At 46.1% G+C, this 13,961-nt stretch overlaps 1 protein-coding gene across 3 annotated transcripts in view; it reads right to left on the reverse strand.

Annotated features, from left to right (window-relative positions):
- The window catches only part of AIDA (axin interactor, dorsalization associated), a 31,278-nt gene extending 18,359 nt beyond the window's left edge, over positions 1 to 12,919 (reverse strand). The window contains exons 1-3 of one of the 3 annotated variants that reach the window (XM_069852674.1): positions 12,713 to 12,919; positions 9,328 to 9,397; positions 1,756 to 1,809 (exon numbers count right to left, since the gene is read on the reverse strand). In XM_069852674.1, coding sequence (XP_069708775.1) covers positions 1,756 to 1,809; positions 9,328 to 9,397; positions 12,713 to 12,822 — 234 coding nt within the window. In that variant the 5' untranslated portion in view covers positions 12,823 to 12,919. The remainder of the gene's footprint in view (positions 1 to 1,755; positions 1,810 to 9,327; positions 9,398 to 12,712) is intronic. The other 2 variants (XM_069852676.1, XM_069852675.1) reach the window with 2 other exon arrangements.
- Between the last annotated feature and the right edge of the window lie 1,042 nt (positions 12,920 to 13,961).

Below are 13,961 nucleotides of genomic sequence, written 5' to 3' on the forward strand. Positions count from 1 at the left end.
ACAGGAGCATTCACTGTTCAAGACACACCTCCAACATCGTAACACTGGTAGAAATTACAGCATACAGGATGAGCTTGACAAAACTCAGCTAAGAGCTCACTGCAAATGGAAAAGGGATTCCCATCTCTCCTTTCTCCAACCCTGATGATGCAGTTCCCTCATCTGTCTGTGGCGCATCTGCTTCTCAGTAAGCCTATTTGATTTACCAACTCAATAGAAAAGTTTTTTAATTCCAAGGTACAGTTTGGTAAGCTGAACCAGCCTTCTCTGAGATGACAAGTGGCAGAGCTAGCATAAGAAAAGCAGTGCAAATAAAAGGATAAAGGGATTGAAACTGGACACCGTCTTTCAGGAAGAGCAACAGGTCTCACCTACTGTGCCATTGCACCCTTGGCATCTCTTAAGATTACACATTGTTTCCAACACTTCTTTAAGGCCCAATGGGTTTTTTCTTGATTTTTGAAGGCAACAGGGACCTTCTGCAAAACTACAGAAGGATAGTAAAGCACCTATACCCATACTGCTGAAGAATGGGAAAAGATAACCAGACTCACTAACTGCTTTAATCCCTGCTAAGAAACCATACCAGAAATGCAGCAAGTAAAACACTCACCAAAGTGAAGTGGATGAGAAGTTCTAGTACCCTCACACAGGTTAAAACACCCCTGAGTTACTGCTGAGAAACTACCAGCAAGACATGCTGTTCTTGCAAGACATCATCACTACATTTTGGCAGGTTATGACACCACTACATCTGCTGCTGTCACTCCAAGATGTGACCTGACCCATGAAGCTGTCTCACAAGGAAACACATCTGCCCTTGTCACAAAGTCATAGCGACTCAGAACAAGTGCAACACTGTTCAAACACCACAGGTTAGATCAAAACAGAAAGACAGGCAGAGCTAAACAATTTTTCAAACACTGCACAGCCTTGATACTGGTCAGCCCCCACCTCATTACTCCAGCTCCAGCACACTGTTTAAATTGCCACTGTATCCCAGCCCCTCAGACAACTGAAGGCAGCACAACAAAGCTGCTGCACCTCGTACAGCAACACAAAGTATTCAGGAGCAACTTGGTGCAAAATTTGCCCGTCACTGCACTTCATTGGTGAACAGGTAAACCAGTAACCCAAACTTTGGTTGAGTTGATGCATCCCCTCCCCACACTTTTCTGGAAATTCCTCTTATTTCCCTTTTCTTTTGGGGATAAGTTTCTGCTGAGAGAAAAAGAAATTCACTTCCATGACATCTACTTTCAGTCCAGAAAAAAGCCCAAGGAGTAGCTTTTAAACTGTTATTTTCACACATTTTCCTACTGCCAGTTTTCATGACTGCTACAATGTTGTTTTTATTCTACACACACATTCTTCCTCATGCTGTATTATGATCTGTGAAGCAGCTGGATTAGTGCAAGGGTGAATCCAGGAATCTTTTTACCTTTGCACACAGGTTAAGAAGACAAACTGATCAGTTCTGAAGGAGGAAAACGAGGCAAAGAGACAAAGACAAAAACTGCAGTTAAATTCCTCTACAATCCCCCATATAGGCTCATAGAAGCACTTCTGGGTTTTTAAGGCAGCCATCTAGGGCATCCTGTTCACAAACTGGAAAGTTCAAGTATTCGGTGACCAGGGATGGTTAACTCTGCTTTCAGAAGTTTTGGCTATGTCTGAAGACATTAAACCAGCTTTAAAAATCTCTACAGTTACCTGTTACTAAAGTGTGGAGTCACAACAGGAAAAAAACTATACCTGTAAAGCTGCACTTCTCAGTTCCAAGCATGTTGCAATTTTAGCTATCGTTTTCTGAAAGGAAAATAAAAATCGCTTAATTTAGTACTGAAACAGTATTCTCCCATTTAAAAAAAACCCCACAAACATGAACAATTGCTTTTTCTTACAAAGATTTCAGATCTATTATTCAGTACTAGATCATTCAGCACCAAAAGCTTTTTTATACACAACCAAGATTTTCCGAAAGCACAACAGATGAAACAGACACCTGCCACTAAACTGCCCTCCCACAGCTCATCAACACAGATAGGGGTCATTTCCCCAGGGCTCAGTGCTGGGTCCAGCCCTGTTCAATGTCTTTATCAATGACCTGGATGAAGGCATCGAGTGCACCCTTAGCAAGTTTGCAGATGACACTAAGCTGGGTGGAAGTGTCGATCTGCTGGAGGGTAGGGAGGCTCTGCAAAGGGGTCTGAACAGGCTGGACCGCTGGGCTGAGACCAATGGCATGAGGTTTAACAAGGCCAAGTGCTAGGTCCTGCACTTGGGGCACAACAACCCTATGCAGTGCTACAGACTAGGAGAAGTCTGTCTAGAAAGCTGCCTGGAGGAGAGGGACCTGGGGCTGTTGGTTGACAGCCGACTGAACATAAGCCAGCAGTGTGCGCAGGTGGCCAAGAAGGCCAATGGCATCTTGGCTTGTATCAGAAACAGCATGACCAGCAGGTCCAGGGAGGTTCTTCTCCCTCTGTACTCAGCACTGGTGAGACCGCTCCTCGAGTACTGTGTTCAGTTCTGGGCCCCTCACCACAAGAAGGATGTTGAGGCTCTGGAACGAGTCCAGAGAAGAGCAACAAAGCTGGTGAGGGGGCTGGAGAACAGGTCTTATGAGGAGCAGCTGAGAGAGCTGGGGTTGTTTAGCCTGGAGAAGAGGAGGCTGAGGGGAGACCTCATTGCTCTCTACAACTGCCTGAAAGGAGGTTGTAGAAAGGAGGGTGCTGGCCTCTTCTCCCAAGTGACAGGGGACAGGACAAGAGGGAATGGCCTCAAGCTCCGCCAGGGGAGGTTTACGCTGGACATTAGGAAAAAATTTTTCACAGAAAGGGTCATTGGGCACTGGAACAGGCTGCCCAGGGAGGTGGTCGATTCACCTTCCCTGGAGGTGTTTAAGGCACGGGTGGACGAGGTGCTAAGGGGCATGGTTTAGTGTTTGATAGGAACAGTTGGACTCGATGATCTGGTGGGTCTCTTCCAACCTGGTTATTCTATGATTCACTCAGCAGAAACTGTAATAATGCCTACAACATCACAAATCGTTTATATGTTCAGCTGCTCTGAAGTGATGGGGGAGAAAAAGAAAAAAAAAATCCAAACCAACCACTGCATCACCTTCTGAGAACTTGAGTGGTTTGTTTAATTTGCCCTTTTAGGAGTCATGCCCACAGTTCCTCTATCTCTATCAGGCTTACAATCTCAGGTGACGAAGAGAAATTACAGAAGCCCAGCACCTTGGCACTGAAGCATTGTGTGCTTTGGTGAGCTTTGGTAGAAGTAGAAAAAGAATCTATCTTTGTACTAACTTGTTGGTTTTGAAATGTTAAGACATTTAAACCCCAAGTGAAGCATAAAACAAACTCTTTGATTTGAACTTGTCAGCTGTCTAAAATATCCCTGAGCTCAACTGTGAAGTAGTACCTCACTTTTATTTAAAAATGTAGAAGAGGGGGAAGGGTTTCAAAAGAGCCCATTACTAACAGTCTTCCTTTCAAGACAGTGCTACTTCAGCTTTTAAGTCACACAAAATAAGAAGCCTGAGGAGTAGTTACATTTGTTTCTATTACTACCAGGTGAAAGAAATCAAGAGGAATTCAGATTTCTGTAACTGACATCAAGCTGATAAAACTCTGCAATTTACTTTACCTTGCTTTACCATGACAAGTTTGTTAACTAGGTTTCAGTGAAGAAGAACTAAGTCTATCTGCAGAGATAAAGGCCAAACATAATTCAACATGCTCTATGAACATTTATAGGGCAAAAAAATAGCAACAATGAAGCTATAAAGAACAGCAGGTTATTTTCAAAGTAAGATCTCCCCACAGAAGGAATATAAAAGTTGAAATGCGCACCTGTAACTCATTCTCTACTTTTAAATCAGGCAGCATAATAGCAGCTTCCCCCAAGCTAGATGCATGGTGAGGAAAAGATTTTCTAGAGCATGATTCTAGCATCAAAGAGCTTCAAGAATATGGGCATTTTGCAAGTTATGCAGTATCAGTCAGAAGCCAAAACGTCCCTTTAAAGGAAGGTTACACTTTAGGGCTCCAAAAACTTTGAGGCAACAAATAAAACTGGGCATGCTTTCACAACTACCTTCCGCAGCCATCTGCCTTGACTCTCCTGCAGACAGAACTGCTTCTCAGTCAGCTCCAGGGACACCACTAGTTTCAATAGGCTGGGCTGAAAGCTACATGGCTCCATTTTCAGTTCACCTTACACTGCACTCAAAGCTGAAAGAGCTAAGGAGCTAAATCATAAGCAGAACAGAGATCAATACCTCAAGGTCAGAGACAAAAGCTGGAGTACATAAAAGCCTCAGACACCTGATTCTCATCTGCCACCACAGGCTCATCAAAGCTTTCAAAGTCATTTCTCCCCAACCGATATCTCCTGCTGTCTTAAACATCCTTTTACAACACGGCATTAGCCAAGACTTCACATCCTTATAGTTTATATTACTGTCCATTGTATGGCAGTTATAAAAATTCCAGTTCTTTTGAGCACCTTCCAGGAAAGTAGCGAGTGATGCACATTAGCACAGGTCATACATTATTTTCTCCTCAAGCAGCACAAGCAGTAGTGTGCGGTTTGGAAATTTTAATACAGAGCAATGTGACCACACACTTGCAAGCAACATGGCAGAGTAAAAATATTACAGCTCCATCTCTGGGGAGGCTCATTTTGTAGTCTAGGTTCAATCACCAAACTTCTACCTTCCTGAAATTAATGCTGCTACATAAGAGATCCATAGATTGCACCTCCAACATTGCTTGGAAAAGCACAGTTTTGAAAAAGATAGGAGTACACACAGTCCTGGATTAATCTGGACACTTCCACACAAGTGTTGCGGATTTACACATACCTGCAGGCAGGATGGTAGGACACCAGGTAGCAATACAGAAAAAGATCCTCAGTCCCTAGAGCGAGAACTCACTATATTCATCTAATCAGCTGCAGTGTAACAAAAGGAATTCCTTTTTATGTTTGACAACATCTGGAAAGATACATTTACAAAGGTAGAATCCTAAAGAGGAAGGTGTGAAGTAATGGGTAAAAGAAAGGAATTCAGAGGTTCCCTAGGGAAGGGAGGGGAAATCTCTAAGGTTTGACTACAGCTCTAACATTTGCAAAAACCCAGCTGTTCCAATTATTTGGGTGTTGACTGCTGAGCAAACAGCACGCTCATTCTGTGTTAGATCAGAACCCCTGTGCACAAGAGAAGAGAGCTACGTGTTCACAAGATGCCAGCACACAGTCTCCGTGCTCCATCACCGAATCAGAACATGTAAACAGATCTTCACATGGCTCTTCCTCTCCTTGTCTCACACATACAGCATTAAAACCACATGGTAAATGAGGTCTCAAGAAGCACAGCTCAACCCCCATCTCCTTTGTCAGTTCACAGATAAGCTCAGCAACATCCCCATTTCCAATCCTGCACATTTGTAACTGTGTTCTTAAAACTGCCTGAACTAAGTACCTCCTAACAGGACAAACAGCAATAGAAAGTGTGTGTCCTCGGGCTCCTGGGGGCTGGAGGGCAATAAAGTCTCAACAAACAGATTAACATAGGAGAGTTTGGGATTCTTAAAATAGTAAAGAATAGGTTTTATATGGAATCTATTGAAATATGGCAAGCTCCCAGCAGGCATTATTCACAACTGTTTTTTTAAGGGACCACACCCAACCCAAAAGTTAAAAATGCAGCTAAACACTGCTATCATTTTCAGCTGCAACTATCCCATGCAAAGGCTCTTTTTTGCAGCAGGGAAAACATCCTCATCTCATTAGAAAGACTGAAGCAATAATAAATTTTGCTCTTTTAAAACAGTTAAGATTCAGTTTTATGTAAACTTGTGATTAGAAAAAGTCAGTTGATCTCATAGTCAAGGTTTCTTCAGCGCAGTTGTGTGAGTAATGACTTTGCTAACTGTAATGCAGTCAAAAGATGTTTGCATAAATACAGAGCCAGAGCAGAGTTTGGCTTTCAAGAGAGGTCTGGGCTGTTAGGAGACCAGTAGTTTAACGTATCACGCTAAGACTGTTAACAGTGCTCTTATTTCGGCAAGTTACCATGGCATAAAAAAAGCATGATTTTCTAGTAGTGCAGAAGACTCAGCCTAGCACAAAAGCAGTTACATGAGAAGCAACAACTGCAGTTAGAAGAGGGCTTTAAAGGTCAAATTTATTGCTTAGAGAACTGGGTGAGAGGAACTATAGCTGGAGGCAGACTGACAGCCACGGCCAAACCTAACTGGAACAATTCATGCAGCAAAACACAGTGGCTGATCATGAATGAAGATGGGATTTTTAGAGTATGAAGGTAAAATAACTGTATCTGTTAATATTCCATACAAACAGTTTCTAGGTGATAAAATTGCTGCACAGCCTCCCAGCTGTTCTGTGACTAGATTTAAACACAATGATTTGTTGTTTATAGTATTTATCTGCAAATAAATTGTTCAACAAAATTCATAATCATTAATGAAGATTTCAACACTACCAGTTGTCCAAGTCAAGATTGAGCCTACTCTAATGACTAAAGCTCCAGAATTATGTCCAACAGCAGATAAGAAAACACCCATCACCCCTGGCCCCCAAAGCTGAAAATCCAAGAATGAATGCCAAATTATGGAGAACAGTCTGCTCTACCAAGGGAAGTAGCACACCGTGTTTCTAAACAGACCCTTCAGATCAATAGCAAAAAGGCAAGATATGAATACTTAAAAGTCTGAATTCTTACTATAAACAATATATTTGTCATAATTGATAACTGTCTCACAGCACACCTAGGAAAGAAACTGGTGATAGCTTTCATGTGCTGTTAGATTAACAGATTGAATGATTATATCAGCAACACACCATCACTATGCACTGCAACACCACCTGTGATGCATGAAATAAACCCAAACATGGAAAAAGTTCACACAGACAGATGAGGTTGAGAGTTTGAACCTATCTTTGTCCTTTCCCTGTAGCTGTAAAGCTAGTAGTTTTCCCCTGGTAGAGAGGAATCACTGCTGAAATCCATCCTCTCCACACAGTATGTCAAGTAAGAAACAACGACAGCCTCAGTACTTCTCAGCAGTATGTATGGTTCTTTGGAAAACAGCCAGCTGTAAATAGCCTACACAAAGACTGGAATGAGGGTAGATCAAGCACCTGCAAATCATAATTAGCTTCACAGCCTTGCCTTCTCCAGTCTAGGAAATACTGTGCACAACCTTGGCCAGATAAGAAAACCCTGAAATTTACACTCTTCTACACTCAGAAAAACAAAGAGGTAGCTCTTTATGACGTACAGAACCTCAGAAAGACAAGATATTAGGAAAGAACCGGAAGGAAATAGCATGATGGTGGATGCATTGGCAGAAACTTAGTTGAGTAAAAGTAGCTCATTTGGTAAGAAGAGTTTTTGAAGGATAGTAAGAGAAGATACCCTTCTATTTAACCAAACTGCTTGAAAACCCAGAAGCATGCTGAACTCTACTCCTTATGTGCCACATGAATGATACCAGCAATCATAGTAACTGGTCATGATCCCTAGGTGATATTGGCCAAGCTCCTGCAGAAATAGGGAAGACCAGAACAGCAAGGAGTTTAACATCAGACTAAAAGATTTTGCTGTGAAGAGTTTTAAGTACTTCTTTCAATGCAATAGCAAGACTATTCTTGTTGTGACTAGCATTCCTCATTGCAGAAGAGGGAGAGAGAATGGTGGGGAATTCAGCTGTGTATGTGTCAGCCCCTTACTGATCTAAAAAAATAAAAAAAGGCAAGTGACATAAATATCAACCTCTTTTATAACTTAAATCAGCTTTAGAAACAGATATCACTCTGCAAGGATTCAAACCAGCCACTCCTTACGGTTTGGTTTTTTTTCAGAAGACTGTCACCTTAAGGACCGATCCCAGTTACACATCTAACATCTGAGGTCCGTTATCACTTCTTCCTGAGTCCCACAGGCTGTCCCTCATGGCTGACCTCTCTCACTTCCACAGTCTGGTCCAAGGGCCTTTCCACAAGATTCAGGGAACATCTGGAAGCAAAACCCTGTGTGGAGATGATGCCTCCAGAAGTGAGATTAACAGCTTGGCCTTCATAAAGTAACTATATTTTCAAAAGTATCCACAAAGGGAAAACACACAGTGAAGATGATTGTAGCTGAGAATGATTGAGAATGTTCCCAGCAAGGAAAAGACAGCAGAAGCAATCGGAGAGTAAATAGCTGTCCAACACTAACAAGGTTCCCAAACCTTCAGTTCAGGAAAGGTGAAACAAATCATTCTCCAAGATTATAACTCAGTTTAAGACAATCATGAGCATTATCCTCATCTTTACAGAAGGTGAACAGAACATGCAAAACTATCTGTGCTTTTCTTACTGGTACTCTTCAAGGGAACAGTTACAAACATATGTCAGACTGCACTTAAAAGTGTATTACTTTGTAACGAGTTCCTTTAAATGTGTCAAATTCACCTCCAATCTCTGCAGCCGGGACCTGTTTTCAGAACCAACACTTCCAAATACAGATGACTAACTCTAGCACTCTAATACCACAGGCGAAAATCTGGGCTGCTAGCCTGTTAGTTTTCAGTCAATGGCATTGCTCAAACAAGCAACTTTACAACTTCAAAATCTGGAAGTACAGGGGCTCTCTAATTTGGTATTCCCAAGAAAAACATGCCTTTATACAAGACATGAAAATGTAGCAAGGCCTCATATCTCAAAAGATTTTATTTTGCTGAAAATGCTGGAGCGTATGAGACCTTTGCTAGCATTTTCCTCTTAAATACGGCCACAGAATTGCATTAATACGATGCTGAGAAAGAAACAGCCTTTTCAGCTGAGGGGAGGAGGGGTAAGGAGTAATTTCAATATTTTGAAAGATTATAAACAAATAACATTCTGAGAGACTAACAGAGAGTACTCTGCCAGGACCCTTCCCAGTCAAGTGTTACGCGTTAAGCCAACATCCTCCCCATACACCCTCAATGTCTCCAGTTAAAGATGTTTTGTATTGAGACATCACAACAGAAACTGTCCTAACATTGTATAAGCAAATTATCAAAAAAAGAAACATCCAAGTTATGAAGGACTCTGGTCAGTATGCACAACATTCAACATCACACAGCAAAGCATCTGTCACATCTAACAACGGCACCTGTTTTAGTAACACTGGACTCTGTTTCTGTTTGGTATATCTAGGAAGGAAGAAAGGTCTTATAAGGCTCTGGTCTGCAAGATACAGAAATGACAACACACAAACATCTATGAGTGAAGCTCCTTGACTGAGAAAACAGCAATACTCACCTTTTGATCTTCTGTGAATTCGGAGTTGTTGTGCTGAGATTGTGCCTCTTTTTGTAGATGCCTTGCTAATCTGGATAAAGGGGAAAGAAAATTGTAGAACGGGAACACACCATAGAAACACACACAGCCCCCACAGTCTCTAGACAATGTGCCTGCCGAAAGGTCCACAGATTGCTACTCTAAACAGTTGCGTTTTTTCTTTTTTTAAACAAAGATTTCTTTAACTGTGGCAGGCCACACTTAAAAAAAAAAGCCCAGAAGATGGATGCAATTACACCAGGAACTATGTGTCATAGACTATACAATGCATCATAAAGGAAGAACAGGTAAGAAAGTCCCTCAAGCCAACAACCCCTTTTATAAGCACTGACCTTTTTCCTCCCTGCATCCTCTTATTTTATCACAACAACCCATACGCCCTGCAAAGGGCCCCTATCATATAAGCATTTCATGGGGAATTTTGGGGCAACTCAGACTGCCAAGAGCCACCTGTGTGAGCACCCCAGGCGATGGCCACAGACTCTCCCAGCAATGGAAGACAGGCGCAGGACGGCTTGGCCCAGGCTGAGAGAGCATTTTAGCTCACATTCAGGCCCCTTAGCAGCTCCTGCAGAGCAGAGACCCATCCTGTGACACCATGGAGGCACAAGTATCAAGGGGCTTGGAGAGTCACAGTAAGCAAACGGCTCCAGAAAGCGAAAGGAAGCTAAAGAGGGAAGCTATGGGAAGAGTTCCAGCTTCCGTCCGGGGAGGAAGGAGAACATTAAACAAGCAAAACCTCTGAGCAATTGCCATTCCCGAGGAAGAGAAGAGGGCCGGGGGAGAAAGAGAGGGCCGGGGGAGAAAGAGAGGGCCGGGGGAGAAAGAGAGGGCCGGGGACAGTAGCAGTACTTGGGGCACTGCAATAAGCTTCCATCTAGGACCTCACAAGTTTGCATTGTTAAAGGGATTCAGCTTCTCGCTACCGCTGCAGTGGGCAATAGCCTGGTTTTGGAGGGTGGTGAGTAGTGTTAAAACACATGTGCCAAGATGCAGACAACAAAACAGATTACCATCAAAGCCTGTTTCAGGAACAAAAATCAAAATTCCATTATTTCTTTGCCTTTCCTAAAAATAAGCTTTTTTAAAAAAGACACAAGGATTCAGGCCACTGGATTTTTTATCTAATACCAGTGAAAACACAACTAAAGAGGACAAGGTAACTGCAGACCTTGGTGGCGTTGTCCCCCTTCTTAAGCAGGGGAAAGATGGTGGCTGAGAGAAGAAAAAACACAAAAACAGGCTTTAACTCAAATATACACACACGACACATAGAAAGGGCATTTAAAAGTAACAACTTAAGGAAATATATCACCATAGCAGCAATATGCCACCCACAATATGCAGCATCACAGTATCAACATTCCTGCAAGCAACAGTGGGAGGTCAATAACTGTATTTTACACTAATTGTCATTACATCCATGGAATGGATTAGCTTAGATTCAGGATGACCTTTCTCAGCATCAGCAAGCTCACTTCCTATGCAATATCTCCCTGTAATCCTTTGATCTTCCTTCCCCTTTCTCTCCCTCCTGGAACCACAGAGTTCATCCACTGACAATTACTCTATTCAGTAGACACTCACTGATATGGCTTGCAAGAGCAGCTTACAATACTACTACCCAAAAGCAGCTCTGCAAGAAAGGCAACACACTGCTCCATAGTCAGAATAAAGCAATGGCACAGACATCAACTCAGTTCTTGACAGACAAGTGATGCCAGGAAGAAAGGAACAAAAGTTATCCTTGGACTCTCAAACTGGGCTGTCTACAGACATTTAGTGACCTTACTTCTTAATGAAGCAAGCTCAGCACAAGACGCCTAAAGAATTTTCATTCTGAAGAAACGTCATTACATGAAACTGACTGCTGAGATGGTTTAAAGCACTAGGATCCTACTGGACTTCTTGTAGATGTCTGGACAAGGGCAGTTATTATAAATATCTTCTTTTACTTTTCAATGACTGCTTTTTTATTTCTGAGATATAGATCTGGAAGAGAACTTCTTTTCATCCCTGCACCAAGGTTTGTAGGAACAGCATTCCCTGCTCTAAAGGCCATCAGCAAACTCCAGATAACTGAATTTGCATCATTTTGTCTGGTGAGTGAATGAATTTGTGAGATTATAGCATCTCATGGCTACGCTGTACCCAGCCAGCAGACTAGTTACAACTAAACTGACAGCTGAACTGGTACTCAGTGTGGTTACAGCCTGTAACTTGAATAGTCCTGCATAGCACTAGAAGATCGCTCAGAGCAGACCCCTTCAGCTACCTTGCTTTTGGGGAACAAGTGCAAACCCTCTGAACGTGATACTCATGTTACAAGGAAATAGCTTTCATCTTCACAGCAAACAGAATCCTAGAGGAGAGTACTTGACTAAAACTACCAGGTGTGTTGTTAAAGATACCATCAACAGTGCCAATACCTGTCTGACACCAAGAAATTCACAAATGATGCGGTCCCACTGAGTGCAAGCCCACCTAACTGGGGCTGCCACCAGTCGCTACCCTCCCACCATCGGATTTCCCGCTCTCCCACTCTGCTTTCATCAGGGGTGAAACACAGAAGAGTGTGACGAACTAGTTTTTACCCTGGTGGGTTGTCTGGGATGTTTTTGGGTAAAGCTGATACTTCAGCCGCCCATTTGTCTCTGCAGGTCCCTTCCCGCAAACGTGGTTCCCCGGGGGACAGACCGATGGGACGAGGGTACCCTGGGACACCACTGCTCCTGCCCACGGGGCTCCATCAGCCACACGCCTCGCCAGCCAAAAGGCCTCCCCAAAAGGCCGGGCCGGCTCCCACCTCGACCCCTACCGGCAGTCCCGGCATGGCGGCTCCCGGAGACCCCAGCCCCGGGGGGCATCCCAGCTCACGGCCCCGCGCCTCGGGGAACGGCGAGGGGGAGCTTATAAGGGGCCAGAGTAACGAGCTAGGGGCGAAACAAGGGAGGAGAAGAGGGGAACGCAGGGCTCGAAGGGCAGGGGACGGTGGGGGCTTGAGATGGGGAGAACGGGGCATGGGGGTCGAGGAGAAACAGGACCCGGTGGACTTAGTGATGTGGTACTAGAAGGACTAAAAATCGATTAGGGAAAGCGACGGGATACAAGCGGGGACAGTGAGAATCTTGAGGTATTGGGTACGGGGCATGAGGAGCGGGAGAAGTTGTCTTGAGATAAAGAAAACGGGGCACGAGGGGCGGGGGGAAAAATCTCGAGGTGAGGAGAACGGGACACGAGGGACGAGGACGGGGCACGAGGGACGAGGGCGCCCCGCGGGGATCCCCCTGGCCCGCTCCCCCCAGCTCCTCGTTCGGGGCTTCGAGCCACCCGCCCCCACACTCACATCTGGTACTCGTCCATCGCCTCCACCAGCTGCCCCCAGGAGTCGAAGTCGGTGCCCTTCCTGAAGCTGGCGCCCCAGCGCTGCAGGAGGCTCCGGGCTGCCTCCGACATAGCCCCAGCCCTAGGGCACCATGGTCACCCCGCGCCGGGGCTCCGCGCCGGGTACCCGCGCTCCCGCCAGCCCCGCGCCCAGCGCCGGCCCGGCCCAGCCCAGCCCAGGCGCCGCGACAACCAAACGCGGCCGGCGCCTCCCGCCGGCACCGCCCAGCGAGGGAGGCTGCGCCGGCCGCGCCCGCCCGCGCCATCGCTACCGAGGCCCCAGGACTGCCACTTCCGCCTCGGTAGGTGTCATGGCCACGATCACGTGGCCTCGGTCACGTGGCCGCGCGGGAGCGCCTGCCTCTCTCCCCTCCCCCCGTCTCGGGTTGGGATAGCTCCGCTCCGGCCGTGCCGCCGCGGGAGGCTTCTCCGGTAAGCGGTGGCGGCGGCCCCGCAGGTGGTTCCCGCGTCTGTAAGGGCCTACGTCGTCTTCCCTCCCGCTCCCACCTCTGTGGGGGCGGGGGCGGGCGCAGGACTGCTGGGAGCGGGCTGCCCGGCGCGGGGCTCAGGGGCTGGGACTGTGTCGGAGGCGGCTATGGGGGCTGGCAGTCCCGGGGCTGGGGGCGAGGGGACGGGGAGACACACACGCGCGCACACAACCGGCGGGATCGATGCTATCGGCTCTCGGTCGGCGCTGCCTGGGGGGGCACTCGGGGAGGAGGAGGGGGCACAACAGGCGGCGGGATGGATACGTTCGGCCCATCCGCGCCGCGCGGGGCGATGTTCTCGGCTGGCGGCTGGCGCTGCCTGCGGCGGCGTGTGCGCGGGTCCAGGCGGAAACGGCGGAGGGTCCGGTACCGAGGAGGGGATCGGTGGGGCCTGAGGCGGCCGGCACCGGGCAGGGACCCACCCCGGTGCGATGCCAGAGGTGGCTGCTGTTACAAAGAGTGACGTATCTTTGATTTAAGCTAAAGCAGAGTTGGGGTTTACCTGAGTCATTGTGTTCTTTGAAAGTCGGGCAGAATGTCCCGCTGAGAGCATGTTTTCTTTCAAGTTGTGGTTTTTTTTCCAGACCCTGTTCATTCTTTGGAGATGATAACGCCTTGCATGCAGTATGATCTGTGCTGAGCAGCTGTCCCTGCTTCTGCGATCACCTCTGTTTGTAGCCTTTCCCTATCTCAAAGGCAAGGGCAGGCAGAGCTGCAGCCAAA

Source organism: Phaenicophaeus curvirostris, chromosome 2 (assembly GCF_032191515.1).
Source record: "Phaenicophaeus curvirostris isolate KB17595 chromosome 2, BPBGC_Pcur_1.0, whole genome shotgun sequence".
NCBI lineage: Eukaryota > Metazoa > Chordata > Aves > Cuculiformes > Cuculidae > Phaenicophaeus > Phaenicophaeus curvirostris.